The sequence below is a fragment of the Thermobia domestica genome, chromosome 16 (assembly GCF_964235325.1).
Source record: "Thermobia domestica chromosome 16, izTheDome1.hap1.1, whole genome shotgun sequence".
Classification (NCBI taxonomy): Eukaryota; Metazoa; Arthropoda; class Insecta; order Zygentoma; family Lepismatidae; genus Thermobia; species Thermobia domestica.
Window position 1 is genome coordinate 6,696,896 of NC_137469.1, and position 17,109 is coordinate 6,714,004.

Below are 17,109 nucleotides of genomic sequence, written 5' to 3' on the forward strand. Positions count from 1 at the left end.
ATCGAACCAGGGACCCCAAGCACCGGAGGTGAGCGTTCTACCACTGATCCATCGCGGCCCCCTTTCTGTAAATAGAGAAGAGCCGTTTCGAAACTGCAAGATTCACATGTAATACAAAAAACACATGTAAACCACTGATTCTTCTAGACTGGTTTTACATACATGGATGTTAGTGAATGGACTAGCGTATGCACATTCGGTGCAGCAGAACCGGAATCGATCCTTGGTGCAACCTCATGTGATTCAGGTCTCACATGAAGCTCTAGGCGCAGGTATCCGATGGTCAACGCGATACGTAATGAAACGTAAGTTAAAACTCCAAACTAACCTGACCTAAGCCTAATTACTTACTGAACTGAGGCACTAGGAAAATCATACGCGTTGCCACCTATCAATATGCTAGTAAATGCATACCAAGACTGGTATGGAACGCGGGTTTTCTCGGGGTATTCCTGCTTCCTCCCACTTTTCATTCCTCCAATTTTTCCATCATCATTAGCTTTAATGATCGTCTCCCTCAGCCGAAAGGGCATAAAAATGGGACGTTAAATTGGAATATTTTATCTTTCTAATTCAGCTGTCTTGGAGGTGGCTCATACTTTAAGAATTGTTGCTACATGATAGCCTGTACACCAGGTGTTCAAGTTTCGGGTGCCGTCCGGAATCTATGTCAGTAGCAGTTCAATTCCTTCATAACCACGGTGTTGTTAAGGATGTAAAACACACGAATCTGCACTACTGTGTAAGGATCAAGCTAGTGGGGATTAAAGATTGTCACGTCCGTTACTCCACACAATTCTGGAACCAAAGCGAATCTATCGAATTCTATTTTTCGTAACAGATAGCAAGAGCGATTATCTCGGCCAAGCTTGTTATTGGAGTCAATCCCTTAAAAACTTAACGCGTAACGGAGACTATCCATATCTCATTAAAAATGTCTAACACTCCCTAGCTTTTATGCAACCTGCACAGTAACAAAGAAATGTTGGTTGCCTATAATTAAAGGATAAGTAGCTTTTCTTACTGCAATTATCTTGGCCGAGTTCGTCAATGGATTAAATTTGTTAGCATCTTCACGGGTAACGGTGATTTGAACTGTGACTCTCTACACCCCATACATAGAAATATGAGCATTTCGTGTGATCCTCTTTATTGCCTGTACCAGTTTATTAAATTTGAAAATACTTGCTCGATTCCCGTTCAGCACCGACGCTATATGAGACGCGGACCTACAGCTTATTGTCGGATCTCTCAAACACATGAGCCTCGACCGGGATTCGAGCCCGAGTCTCCACCTCGATATTTTAGGAATTGTTTTCGGGGTGGGGGGAAGCAAGATACTCCACCATAAAGTAATTCGATTTTATCTATTCGTATATGACTAATACTATCGATTACAGTACTATATATAATACAAGGAAAGCAACTGGCCGCTTGACCAGTGTTGCCAATTTAGCGACTTTGTCGCTAGAACTAACGACTTTTGGAAGTGTCTAACGACAAAAATTTTTATTTAGCGCCTAGCGACATTTAGGAATTCAAAGTTTCCAAAGTTTTGCAGTTTGTGATACTAATAATTATTTTTACCCACTCGGTTGCACTACTGCTATGAGCGACTTACTTCGTTGGATTCGTCGCTGATATGAGGATTATGCCCTTCTTCACTGCGGTTCGGAAATCCGGGAATTTCCCGTATCTAACTAGTTGCGTAATAGCTGGTAATCTCTTGCATTGCACAGTGTGTACAGTGACAGTGACGTTGGAGAACGTTGTGCTTTTCTGGTTCAGTGTAGTGCGTGTGATTTATATATTAATTTAACTGCGGTTGTTCTTAATATAAATTACACAGAAATTTCGTGGGGTGAATTCGATGAAGTGTTCTAATACGAAAGCAACATAAAATTTCCCAACCCCTCCAAAAAATATAATCGTACTCTATAAGAAGGAATGGGAAATAGTGATCCAAAATTAAGTATTTGCAAACTTTTAATGCTATATTTATTAATTTTGTATTCTTCAAAGCCCATAGTGCAGTGGTTTTGTCAAGATGGTCATTTTTTAAAAGAATAAATACTCGAGTCTTCCACTGTACATGAAAAAATATTTAAATTATTTTAATTCCTTTGTAAAATTATATATCGACTTTTTTAACGACTTGGCAGGAGACGTTTAGCGACTTCTAGCGACTTTAGAGTACTAAACTAGCGACATTTCACACCGGCGAGTTGGCAACAGTGCCCTTGACTCCTAAGTAACTACACATTAGGAGAAGTATCAAGTATTTTGGAAATGACAGAGAAAAAAATACCATGACAAGTCGTGTAATTAGAACGGACCAACATTCTTTGAAAGAAAAACCAGAACAAGGACACGCAAAGAGTTCGGAAACTGCGAACTATATTAGCATGTAAAGTAACTTGCACCCAATTGACAGAAAATGTGATCCTTCCTCCCCACGACGCAGGGCCGTGCCGTGGAAAATCAGCGCCCGGGACTAGAGTATACGACGACGCCCCCATACATATATTCCAAACAGTTTTTCGTGTTTTTTCCTTTTTTCTCCCAATTTTTTCGCCCCACTTACTTCGGCGCCCGGGGCCGACACCCCGCTCGCTCCTCCTCCCCCCCACGGCACGGCCCTGCCACGATGCACCCTTGTAAAAGCCTAAATGGAAGGAGGATGCAAATGAAGCTGATGTAATTGGTTCCTCTGCCCAAAACAAGAAAAATCTATGAAGAAACCTAATTTTTGAATGTATAAGATAGAAGGGTATGTTAAAAAAAAAAAACTCTTTGATCTTCCACAGTCAACACGTCTGACCTCTACGCACATCTCCAGCCAACTCATGCGAAAATAGAAGGGGGAGGAGTGCCTCAACTTCCCGTCATGACGTCATACACAACAGCACACCTTTCGGAGGGAGAAAAGAGTAGCGTGTGTCAAAGTGTACGTTATATCGATGACACCATTATACAGTATTCCCGCTAAAATAACTAGCAAACGTCCATAAGCAAAAATCTGTTTGAAAAGTCAAACCGTAAGACTCCTTCTCCAAAACAACGGCAAGCAAAAAAATTACCAGAAAACACAGTAGGTAAGAGTTTCTCAAACTCTGGAGCGCGATCCACTGGTGAACACCATGAGTGTGTTTGTTCTGTGGGATGCGACTTTATCCTACTTCATGGAGCTCAAAGATATCCCTCACGCACGACTGAAAATTAACCAGCCACGTTTGGTAAACGCAATCATTGACAGAAGACATAGGTCATAGTTCCGCACCTCATATCCCGAAACCCTAAAGACGAAAACGGCCAAGGAATAAAAGTTTCAATTAAAAACCATGGGGAAGCAGCAACGATAGGAAAATCATACTAACAATGCTTAAAAATAAATAAATAGACAAAAACCAACACACAAACACATGTCTTCTTCAACTTCAGTCATGTGTACATTTCTTTCCTGCAGTATATTACACAGTGTAAAACGCTCAGTAGTTTCTCACCACTTAAACACGAAGTACCGGTACTTATTAGAACTCGATTAAAATTCCCTGCATCAAATAAGAAATTATACACCGTAAATATTTCTATCCGCATCTTAAATACTGTATTTCCGACCCCTAGGGCCAAAAAGTGCACAGGAATATTCTATAGTAAAATAAGCTCGTACATTGGGCCATGAGTTTGCAACTCATAATTCAAAATGTATGAGACCAAGATCTCGTTCGTTGTCAAGATTAGCAATAAGAACTCTCCATGCAGCGGGCACATTCCATTCCTGATGGAAGCTTATGCGGTTTCGATCCCACGTTAATCTACAGAAGCACGCCTCATGCAGTATCAGTGCTGAAACGGGAATTAAACATCAAACGAACTAAACTAGTCGCACAGGAGGAAGGCGGGTCAACTGTTAAAAAACATTCATTCCAAGACGACGACCCAAAAACACTATAGGGCTCTTGTTTATTTCTTTATATATGTTAAACATTTTGTGTCCATTTTTAATGCGGGGGCTATATGAGACGTAACACTACAAATTCTTAAGAATGTTGCCCAAACTTCAATGGTGCATGTGCCAGCCACTAGGCCAGCGAGGAAGGTACTAGGTATATTTAATAATAATAATAATAATAATAATAATAATAATAATAATAATAATAGAGTGTCTCCAAAAAAACCCTCTTGATCACTGTTAATGTCCTAAAACCAACTATGAGCGAAATTCATCCGTGCCAAAGACGCACCTTGGGTAATAAAATGAAGCAAAGACGTTATCATTTCCTGAGATAGCACAAAAGAGAAAACATAAAAACTGTAAGGAATCGTCGTCTGAAAAGCCAAGAATTCAGTTAAAATGAAGAAGTGAACCAACTTAAGGGGGAAATCTGAATCCCCCCTCCCCGCTCCCAGTTCTCTTTACGACCAACTCATATCGATTCCCCCGATCCCTTCAGAATGGGGGAAAACTGGTGATCTGCCAGAAGATTCTAACCCCAAAGCAACTTCACGGAGACTCATGTAATAAGTTCTCCGCTTTCAACTGCCACAGACAACAGCTCCCAAAAAGCCTTTGCACGTTGCCTTACATCAAAAGTTCTTTGACCTAAACAATCTAAACAGGACAACCAGCGGAGTTTTTTTTTTTTTTTCTGTTATTTAAAACGATTCCCTCTTTTCTCTGATGTATGCGTTTGTTTCTTTAAGTAAACATCTTCCACATGATTCAGCAAATAATGTTACATCCTCGTCGGTCATTCCTCATACACTATAGGAACAAATTTGTAGAGAAGCCTCAACAGAGAAACAAATTCAGCATCCACGATTGCTGTAAATAATTCTTCACAGAGCAAACAGCCAGTGTAAAGTTGCCAGACGTCCTGGGACCCAATGAGTTGAAATAGCCCATTTATTTGAAAAATCAAGTGAAATCTTTTAGTTTAACGTCCCACGATTCTGCCCGTTAGGCTAAGGAAGACAGATGATTAAAGCAAATGAATAATGATGGTAGAATAAGAATGTGGAAGGAAACTGGAGTACCCGAGAAAAAACGCGGATACCACAAACTTACTTGGTCGTGATCGAATAAGGGACCCCATGCAGCAGACATAAGCGCTCTAACACTGAGCCGCCGTGCCCCCATACTTCTGGATCTAGGGCTGCAAACTCTTTTTTTTTTTAAAAAAAAAAAAAAGGCACCCCTCAAAATTCCCTATGATGTAGGACTAAGCAGACCCGCATCCAGCGAAGTGTACGGGGGCGGCCCCCCTAAAATTTTCACGGTAGGCTTCCAAATGAACTATAATATTGTGATGAACTATCATATGATTGGATCGCCCCCCCTAACTTCAGCCGCTCCCCCCTACATTTTTGGACTGGCTACGGGCCTGGTTCTAAGTGTGAAGTATCCCTGTTCGGACTCATCCATGAGAAGGAAATGTACTATCATGGACAAAAGTGCATTAGCACCTGCATTCTGCATATCCTTAGTACATTCACTAATAACCTTAATAGATACATTGTGCTATAAATGAGAAACTGAAATCGGCATTGATCATTTTATTGTATTTACCAGTAACTGCCACTTCTTTAAAATTATCGAAACAGATTAACAAAAGTATATTAATCTTTACGTGACAATTTTGGATTTGGAAAATGAAATTTATTCTTTAAATTTATACTTCAACTACACGAAATTGCTTTAAGAAGCTCTTTTTCACTCTCAATAAATGTATAAAATTCCTTACAAATAAATTTGAAATCTTTCCTGGTTTTGACTGAGAATTTTTCAGTCCCTGTCATCTCTTTAAAAATTATCTAAACAGACGAACAAAACATATTAATCGTTGATACGTGGTGAAAGGTGACAGTTTTGGATACACAGAATGAAAGTTACTTTTTACATCTATACTTCGAACTAGATACAAAATTGAAAAGAAAAAAGTCATAAAGGGGCTGGTAAGAAGTTTGTACAGCCGGTGAAAAACCGCCCAGTTGGCAACCCTATCTGGATCTATCCCACCACTTCTTTCGACTGCAATTGGGACGAAAATAATGTCCCCAACTATTACCTTAGTACAAACTGGGCATACATTCTGTTGCATCAAGTCCGTGTATGTGGATAGCTAACATAACTGTGGGATAGCTAAATAAAGATACATCATTAATTTCTTATTCTTTGCAACAAATTTAATTCCTCCTAATAATTTATAATTAAACTGAAGAACGTAATTTGGTTATCGTACATTTGAAAATCGCAAACTTGTATAGAAGTGTCTGATTTGGATCGTTTCTCTTGTCAAGAAAATCCCGAAATATCTTAATTGTTTTTAAAAATATAGTCACCGAACTACACATCCTTTGGTATTTTCTCTCCTTGTATACAAAATACTACACTATCATTGACCACACACACACAAAAGCCAAGAACACTGTAAATGTTGTACTGAAATAGAAATCGCATTATTGTTAAAAGGGAAAAACTTTTTACGACTACTGTACCTATTAATACCGATGATTGTTTACTATGTTAATGCTACCGGCAGAATAAGTCAGTCCTGTGATTCTTTTCTTTTAGCTTAACGTCCCTCGGATATGCACCAAGGCTACGCGGGCACTGATAAGATGGAATGAAAAAACTAAGAATGTTAAGAAAAGCCACGCACATGGTATTTGTCAACCACAAAGTTCACTTCGCTCGGGATCGAACTGAGGGACTTCAGACACCAAAAGTGAGCGTTTTACAACTGAGCTACCAAAGACCCCCGTGTTTCTTATGGTGTGTAAACTGCTACAATTATTTTAGTAACTATGAATCTATAAATATGTATAAATGGGAAATTACACACGCTGATTGATTGGCTAATTATAGAAAACTTAAACGTAAACTATATCGCATAATAATATCCAAGACTATTAAAAATAATGTGGTTGTAATGGCAAATCTGCTGATTCTTCTACTTTCCAGTGCCCTCCACATAGGATCATACACAAACACCTTGTCATAGAAAAGTAGGGGTAGATTCACCATAAGTAATTTTTTTTTATCGTAACGTTTTTTTTTTTTTTTTTAATCTAGGTAAGTGTAGGGGACATTCACCATATGCTTCTTTCGAGCCTTTCTACGTCTAGTGGCTACCACGGACAAATTTGATCTACGGAGTCCCGAGATCAATTCCCGGTAAAAGCCTTGACATTTGAACGCATTACGGTGGCCCAGATATAACCTATAACATCAGGTCTACGTCTTACACAGCTGAGATGCTGAAAAGATACGCAGCACTTCAACAAACAATACGAACACATTTACGTAACATTGGCAACCAATTCTAAGAATACAATGGTCACAAACACAAGAATACGTAGGCAATCAATGTATAAATAAAAAAAAAAAAAATAATAATAAAAGAACAGCTTCCTAGACTCTACTGGGTACATTTAAATATGCACAGACCGTACGTATCTCATCGAATATGGTGAAATGGGTGATATAAATTAAATAAAAAAAAAAAAAAAAGAACATTGGAATGACATGGTACGCTATGTAAAATAAATGGGAAACATGTCTCCAAAACAAATTGTATCTCGTTTACTTGAACGACAGAAGGAAAATTATGTGTCTGTAGCCCATCCCACAACCAATCTTATGAATACAACATGATGCCGGTTGCCTTTTTCAGTCAACTAAGGCAGCAGGTTTCACTAAATCAGAAACAACAAATAAATTCTACTCGTCCTCTCGACCATTTTGGAACTAAAACACGAAATAAGTCTAAACAATACAAATAAATAATCGAATAACTTCAGCAGAAAATATATTTCTTACCAGGCCTGTCAACTTCATCTAAGTAATGCACAGTTAACGTTAAACCCCATAATGTTGATGGACCATGGTGAACAGGCAATTTATAGTTAGCTGATGTGTGGTCAACCAATACCGTGATTTCTGGCTATTCAGATCGAAATCTACTGCTTCTTATTTTAAGCGGGTCCCTAATCACCTCATAACGTTGGTTCAACACTGAAAATCATTGCCACAACCTGGGATTCCATTCAAATAGTTCAGCTGTCAGTAGGGTTGCTTACAAGCCAGGAATTAAGGTTATCTCGTCTGGAAAAGATGTCGTCAAAGTTACCTCCTGTCTCGTACTTTATCAAGGTAATCCTGACTATGGGAGAACGAAATAAACACGAAATTACGAAATTACCGGCTTCTGCTTATTGGACTTTGAAATGAAATTTTTGAGTTTTACGTCCCACGGTTATGCCGGTTAGGCTAAAGGAGACGGTGATGATGAGAGATGAATGAAATTGTGGAATGAAGAAAGTGGGAGGAAACGGGAGAACCCCGAGAAAATCGGTGTTTGTTCACTTGGCGGGATCAGAGTTTGAACCAGGGACCTAAAGCACCAGAGGTGAACGCTTTATCACTAAGCCACCACGGCCCTTCTATTGGTCTTTGATTTCTATCACGATCATCATCATAGGTATTTTGCTATCATTCGCAGCTTACTTGCCACAAACCAAGCGAACCATGTATCCCAGCTAACCTCTAACCCTTAACGTAGGGATATTCTGTTTTAAATACCGTCCATCAATCGTAGCCGTTTTCACCCCCATCCAGGGACGTATGCAAGAATTTATTTCGGGGGGATCCAAATTCAATATGTGGATAACTTACATTAAAATTTGTGCAATCATCCCTAAAATTAGACTAAATTCACAGAAAAGTAGGGATTTTGGGGTTACAACTCAGCTTTTAGTTACCTACATCCAGCGTTCTCAACGACATAATATCAAGCACTACTAATAATACTTCGAATTTCTCTTCTTTAACTCCAAAGTAAGAAAAACACGAACTTGACCTGTACTTAAAATAAGCTAGATTCAATCAGTAATTTAATAATTTCAAACATAATATTCAAATCTAAATGTTGTTTTATTAAAGCAGGCAGGACCCAGTCAAGACTGTTTTAGCACTTCTACTTGTCATTAAGAATTATTTATTTATTTTTTATTTTATTTTTTTTATTTTTTTTTATTTATTTATTTATTTTTTTTTTTGAAAAAGAGAAAAATTTTAATGCCAATAAACTCCGAAGTAATAAGGCTAACCAAATATGAAATTGTGACGCGGTAAAGTTCCCCACACATTTTCAAACTTAAAAACAGGAAACACATGAAACCAAGTGAGTATGGCCATAGCGCTATGCACTTGCATTTTGTTGAAATATTACAATTAATTCAATAAGATAACACTTTACAAAAGTAAAAATGAAATGAAATCTTTCAGCTTTACGTCCCATGGTTATGCCGGCTAGGCTTAAGGAGACAGTGATCATGAGAAATGAATGAAATACTGGAATGAAGAAAGTGGGAGAAGCCCGAGAAAACCGACGCACATGCTGTTTGTCCACCACAAAGCTAACTTGGCGCGAGCCAGGATCGAACCAAGGACCCCACGCACCAGAGATGAATGCTCTACCGCTGAGCCACCGTGGCCCCTTTCCAAAACTGAATGACAGACCAAATGATGCGTATTAGTTGAGTACTGAGAAATAATAAAAGAGATACTTTCAGCCGTAAACATGGTACGTATTTAAATTAAAATATGAAATCAGCGACTCGCCGATATCATAAACCAGATACTCAAAGCCGAGACAGTGCACTGAGGATGGAGAAAGATCATGTCTTTAAAAGACGATCTTACATGACGACATGTACACTACCAACCGGTAAGGTATGGAAACCAGTTCATAGCAGACCCATTCATCTTTCAGAAATCCGGTTTTCCATAAGAACTTGAGCTCTTCCCATTGAAACAGATGCACTTTTAGAGACAAGAAAACACTTCCATGATACTTTTCGAGAAAGAGACAGACAGAATTCTCTGTCTCGTACGCAACCTTAACAAGAACACAATAAGAGTACTGTGACTGAGTGGGGAACACTCATTTCAGGCCTGAGACGTCTCTAACTAGAGCTCTTTTTCCACTATTATAGTGTCACTATTCACTTCCAGCAATCATCCGTCTATTTTAGCCTAAAAAATGATTAATAACAACCTAACATAAATGCGTCGTGATATCGTGAGGGGTCAGTAAACTGTGTCGTCACATATAAAAACTAAAATAATAATAATAAATAAATAAAGCTGGGAAGCAATCGTATAATATAACCGGAGAGGTACCCTCTATACTTTATAATTTCAACACAAAATCCACAAACTGTTTGTGCAAAGTATTAAGAAATGAATTATATTATCAACGATAAATGAATTATTGAACACTTAGACATTGTAATACCCGCCAGCGGTGTACGAAGAGCTTCAAGGGAAGAAAGGGGCTTCGAATATTCAATCTAGTAGCGTAGGGAGGGGGGCAAAGGCCCCCCCACAGAGGTCCGACAATGTACTTTGGTACTTTGATGATTGTAATTTTTTTATATATATTTTTTGTACTTGCCCCCCCCCCCCTACCCAAACACACATCCTGGCTACGCTACTGATTCAATCTCATACCCTCTCGCCACAAGTATAATTTTTTGAACATTCACGACTTTGTAGCAAACAGTAGGAGGGACACCAGGAAATTGGTACCGAATTGCCGTTGTTTCAGCCAATTTATAAAGGTCCTTTGGTGCCGGTGGTGCTGCTGGACCTTGGTGTAAAATCTTTTTGCTAAACCACGTGGTGGTTTTTGTAAACAATAACGTGTAAAATTGTTTATACAGAACACCATGTGCGACATTACAATACAATAATATAACAAATATTTTTCTTCATATCTTGTTCGAGGGGTGGGTGAAACTCCGAAGCTCTCTTGCACAAAGGCATAATGATAATAATAATAATAATAATAATAACAATAATAACAGAATAATGGATAAAAGTGTGAATTTCGATACGTACACCACACGGAACTTCACAACTGCTGAACTACGAGCCAAAGAATAACATATAATATAGCCAACAAATTCTCGGATCGAATTTAGCTTATACAAGCAAAAGAAGCATGTATACTGGTCCTGATGTGATGAGCACATGAATATTCTAAGCTAACACACAGAGTCAATTAAATTAATAAGAATTATGGCATATCTAGTATAATTACAATCCAGTAGCACGATCCCTTTCCGATCTGTACCTAAAATGCTATTGCAATACCTAAATATTTCATCCCACCTTTACTATATGATCCATCGATAGCTGCAGTACAAGCATCAGCAGATATTTAAACACACAACACAGAAAAGGTTACTTCCCTGTCAACTGCTCCTTGAGTACGACCTCCAATTATAAACAATTAATTCATCCTCAATACAATTAAAAGAAATTAGATCAGAGGGAACGCATCCTTTATGGGAAAGTTAACTTATCAGCTCAAATATATACATCAATGTAATCTTTTCAATAATTTAGCTCTTTAACTGTAACAATCTCGAAACAGCAATGAGTTGTGTGACCGTTACAAACACGCAAACATTTTTATTATAAACACACGTTATCAGATTACACATGTTTTGAAAATTAAGTAATAGCGGACTGTATTGGGCATTACTGTCTTTTAAAAATAATAAAATTAAATTATTATGCGTAACAATTACTATGTTATAACTATTAACAACAGACTCTAAAGGAATTATGAAAAATATCACCATCGAACGACGAAGCTGTAAGTTTAATTAATGGTTTCTTTACATGCTACGCGCACCCCCGGCAAACCCTTAAAAACAATCTTACAACCTCATCTAAAGTGTAAAATCAGTCAACCTCATTTAAAGTCCACAACAGGAACAGGAAGGCACACACTCGTACGAATTTATAACAAATCAGTAATGTAAGAAATTTGCAATTCGTGGCGGAAAAAAAAAAAAAAAAAACGCTCTCTTTAAATTAAATTGTAGATGATAAATCATACACAAACACAAAAAAAAGAAAAAACATATTATCGGGGAATATAAGGGCTACTAAAAAAGAAAAAATAGCTTGCAAGCATTATTATCATGCATTCTATTCTTATGAGAAAACAATCTCATAAATTCCTATTACTGTTTAACTAATATTAAAAACCCACCTATCAACTAGTAGGCCTACTAGGTACTATTAGGTATTGTTCCAAGGATATTTCAGTATTTCGTAACACAATCAGCTCTCTCCACACAACAGAAAGCAAAAATGTGGAAGTAAGCAATTGAATAAAGGACTGCAGTGGTACTAGGACTTATGTGACATTGTGGTATTAAATAAATTAAGTTACCACAGATCCACTCAGTTTTAGTAGGGATTTGACGAAAAATTGTGGTGTGTCCTAATTTATCTGACCAAGACTACACTCAGTGACATAACTAGGGGGAGGGCGCAAAATTGGGCAAACATTTGGGGGTGTTTTGGTTTGGTTGGTCAGGGGGACGCTAAGACGAGATCATGCCCCAGGCGACAACTATGTTAGTTACTTTGTTGACTACACTATACTAACAAAACAATAACTTTGCATACTTTATCTTCTGAGTACGATTTTTTTTTTTTTTTTTTTTTTCGGATCGCGTCAGTGCCAATATTTGTTTCATTCACAGCAAATACTAGAACGTAAGGTTGATATTTAGTTTCCCAACCCAATCTTGCACATATAATATCTCTAGTATTAGTTACTTCACAAAATATAGCTGAGCGAGCGAAGGGGGATGGAAGCCCCGTAGGGCCCGTTATTTTCTACGTTCATCACAATTTAGACCAAAAAAAAAAAAAAAAAAGTACTCGGTTCTGGAGCCATGAAACGAGATTGGGGTGATACTAAATACCATCCGAAAGTATTATGAATCACGATATGTAAGAATGTTCTTACACACATGATGGATCTGCCATACAGTAAAAATCTTCCTAAGAATAGTTTCACTCTCCTACTATTCCTTTCCTCGGATCGTATAAACATTATTTTACAACATTTCCAATGTTTGACATCTTGTACCCAAAACATCTCATTGAAATTTCCTACAAATAAATACCAGACACTGCACTTGTCTTTTCCCTAACACTTAATAAAATTCTAGATACAAACGGTATCCATCATTATGCAAGACCGTAATCTCTATTCCATTTCAAGAAAGAAAAAAAAAAAAAAAAAGCCGCCTTAACCAGCAGAAAATATAATGCATCGCAAAGCTTTCGATTGATTCGATTCAGTAACGGCCACTTAAAACATTGAACACATACAAGACATTGACCAACATGTCAACATGAGATTCGAACTACACGGCAGTTGTCTGGAATCGAACCCGGGTCTCTCGTACCAAAGGTGCAAACTTTAACCTAAATACGTTATATCTAGCCTTCTAACGGATTTTTTTTTTCTTTTTTTACTATAACAGAGCTAACCACCCACAAATACAAGATTACCCGACGTAAATAGCACCTTGCACTAAACTAAACAACTATCACTGTTGGCGAAAAAATAACGCACTTAATGTTACCACTCCACTAGTCACACTAAATACCAAATTTACACAAATAAATCAGCTTACCTTAAAAACTTCTGAGAAAAACCCAGATCCTATCTTCTCACAGGTAAAATCATCCAGCCTATTTAGGGCTGCCACAGCATGTCGGAGGGCCTGACATGACGAACCTGTCATCCGGGAGTGTTTGACAACAGGTTCGACAATCGGCTGGGATGCCGTGTTAATAAGTTCCCCACTACAATTATTAGAACGAACAGATTTCGATGTTTTGTCACCATTACACTGTTCACAGTAGCCACTATCATTTCCAGAAGTAAACATTATGATTGTTTTAAGTGATAAACAGACACATCTCTAAATTTAATACTGGTGAAAAAACGAAGCCAGTACTAACTGTCCACATTGCACTTTTTCTCTATAAAATTGCTTCCATAAATGCGTGAATAGTACTGAAAAAAATATATATACTTTTGAGATTCACTTGCTAAATGCAACCTTTGACATTGGCATCAAACTATACCACTTTTCTAACAGAAACCACTATTACGTATATCCCTAATGCTTTCCATTATCAAATTACACCTGTCGAAACAATATTTATGCAAGGAAATAATTAATACCGATACACACACAGTTTTTAGGCATTTTTCGAATCGAGTGCACAGGTAAAGTCACTCCTTCACTCACGAAAAGTTGTCAGTGTCACTTTGAAAAACAAAATAAATATATAATCACTTAATTCATTTACATTCTTTTCACAAGAATCTGTAAATAATACATTCACAAGACAGAAACCGTCCTCAGCACTCTCACGCACGAATGCCAATGCAGTCAAAACTGAACACAATTCAACAGATCAACAGCCATCACCTTCACTCGCCTAACGCCATATTACAACTGCAACGACATCTGCCCGCAGTACACCGACACACTTGCACTAAGTCACGTGATCCTGTTTACACAGCGAGAGATGCAGAGCCATCCAGCGGTGAGAGTACAGAGTCGGTGATAAATAATATGAACCATTTTCACGTAAATGATTCGTTTAGTTGCATCGTTCAAAATCATTCAATTTTTATTTATTTTTTTTATTTATACGATTCCCTTTTAAGTATAAAAATGAAAAACTAGTTCTAGCCTAAACCCACCGATAAAAGCTAAACAGTATTGCAGTCTTTTGACCTGGTACGCATTCGATAAATTTTTGTTGGGAGGGTTGAAACTTGGGAGGGGGTGTCCAATACTAGCAGTGGTGCCTACCCCCCCCCCTCATGTCCATGACGCACCCCCCTCAATTGTCTATCCGTAGGTGTTCTTCCATGAAAAAAAAATAATTTCTATTAATTTATACACCCCGTCAAACATATTTATATAGATTTTTAACCCCCCCCAAATATTTCAATGACGCAGTTTGCGTCATAACCCCCCTTTGTGGGCACCCCTGAATACTACAAATCACTACGGCTAAGTAGTATTGAACACATACTATTCTGCACCCGAAAAGGCGAAAAGTAATTGTAAAATGTTTCCACCTACATTTTCCAAAAAAAAAAAAAAAAAAAAAAAAAGAATTAGATTGTTTTTATAAGAGAAATATGAAGTGTAAGATCAAATTTTCATGTTTCATCAATGGTTTTCCTGCAAACCCGGATCTAGCCTGGGGCAGGGGCAAGGGCGCCCATCAGGGGGGAAATGTGGGGCGCTCGTCCCCCTAGAGGAAATTGTACTTGGGAATATCGAAAACCCAATAGAATTTTTACATTCGTTACAGCAAAATTTGAAACTATATTTGAAACGTCTCTTATACTTGCCCCTCCTTGGAAACCACAACATGGGCGCCCTTGGGCAGGGGCGCCCTTAGTTTTTTAAGTGGCAAATATAATTTAACGTATTATTTATGTATTTCTGAAAGGTTGTAATAGCTATAAACTCATGATATATCTATCATAGTCTGGATTGTGGCTGTCCCCCCCCCCCCGGGATTTTACCTTCTAGAACCGCCACTGTTTCTTTGTTCAAGAAGTATAGTTTTATTAAGAAAGTGTACAAATGTACGTTGAGTTAGAAAGTTTTGGGGACGTCCGGACCCTGTGTATTCCAGTGAGTGCACCCCTGCTTGCAAGGGCGCCGATTTCTCTGTAAATTTGGGGGGGGGGAACAATTCAGATGCAGAAAGCATATATGAAGATTTTATGACAAATTACATTCAAATTATGACAAATATTGTAAATTTATAAATACAATGAGGGGGCCCACATGAACTTTGGGGGGCTCGGGCTCCCTCGGCCCCCCAGAATCGGCGCCCTTGCCTGCATGTGATAAAGTCATAACAGGCAAAAGAAGTCTCTGCCACAACATAGCCACGTGTAAGGGTTATATCTCATGACGTTCACCCTTACCAAAATAAATCGGTGGTGATGATTTTTCTTTTTAGAAAACAATGCTTATGGGAAAGACTTGAAAATGTCTTAAAACGCTACTTTGTCAACGGTAATTTTGAGATTTTGGGGACGTTCTAACCTCAACATCACCTTTGACGCTAAAAGCAGTCTTATCTCACAGTACGGGAAACTCGGATTCGATTCCCAACGGGACATCATGGACTACGTATCACTCTTAAGGTGTACAACAACGTCTGATTTAGCATTGGTGCTTAAAAAGAAAGTTAAACAGAAAAAACAATCTCTCTATATAATGTTAGTTAAGAGTGTGGTCCATGGAATACTGGGAGGGCACGATGGCTCAGTGGTAGGGCGCTTGCCTCTGGTGCGTGGGTCCCTGGTTCTATTACCTGGCAAGTAAGTTTATGGTGATCAACATCGCGTCCGTGACTTTTCTTGTGGTACTTCCGTTTCCTCCCCGTTGTCATTCCATCAATTCTTGCATCGTCATTCACTTGCTTTATTCATCGTCTCCCTTAGCCTAAACGGCATATTTATGGGACGTTAAACTAAAAGATTTCGTGTTTTTTTTTTTTTTTTGTTGTTGTTGTTCTTCTTGTTGTTTTTTCATGGAATATTCTAATTTATTCTCAGTGTCAATAATGGCAGAGTACCAATGACGATGGTGTTGAATAAAAGAAGTCCTGAGTAAGTGATCAAACCCAGGCCAAGCCGCTTGAGCCAGAAACTTCAAATTTGGACAATGCATAGGATTTGTGACGAAAGGTACCACCAAGGAAGGATTTTTGGAAATTCAAGAGAAATGGAGTGGCAATTATCACACTAAAGAGTGCATATCTCCAAATTTCTGAAGATTAAAGACTTGAAATTTGGCATTTGGAATTGTCATTTAAAGTAAGTAGATAAGCCTATGTTTCAATGTTTTTTTTTTTTTTATTTGATATAAAAGAGGAGAAAATAGTAGAAAGAAAGAAAATGACTGATGGTTTCAATCATTATAATAAAATTGTCATATCTCGAATTCCGTTAGTTCAGTTTAATCTCCCACGATTATACCCGTTAGGCTAAGGAGGACGATATTTAAAGCAAGTGTATAACTATGGAATAATTAGTGGAATCAGAATGTGGGAGGAAACGAGAGTACCTCGAAAAAACCCACGAACACGGTGTTGGCCACCACAAACTTACTTGACCGGGGATCGAATCAGGGACCTCACATACTAGATGTAAGCGCTCTACCACTGAACCCCTTCGT

At 38.1% G+C, this 17,109-nt stretch overlaps 1 protein-coding gene and 1 long non-coding RNA gene across 4 annotated transcripts in view; one reads left to right on the plus strand and one right to left on the minus strand.

Annotated features, from left to right (window-relative positions):
• Positions 1-14,361, minus strand: part of cdi (serine/threonine kinase) — a 355,509-nt gene extending 341,148 nt beyond the window's left edge. For all 3 annotated transcript variants that reach the window (XR_014128697.1, XM_081742093.1, XM_081742092.1), the window contains exon 1: positions 13,516-14,361. Coding sequence is in view for 2 of the 3 variants with exons in the window: in XM_081742093.1 (XP_081598219.1) it covers positions 13,516-13,773 (258 nt within the window). In the remaining variant the exon portion in view is untranslated. The remainder of the gene's footprint in view (positions 1-13,515) is intronic.
• The window catches only part of LOC145672897 (uncharacterized), a 33,202-nt gene that overhangs the window by 4,429 nt on the left and 11,664 nt on the right, over positions 1-17,109 (plus strand). The window contains exon 2 of the long non-coding RNA XR_014128698.1: positions 16,488-16,748. This is a non-coding gene — a long non-coding RNA (uncharacterized LOC145672897). The remainder of the gene's footprint in view (positions 1-16,487; positions 16,749-17,109) is intronic.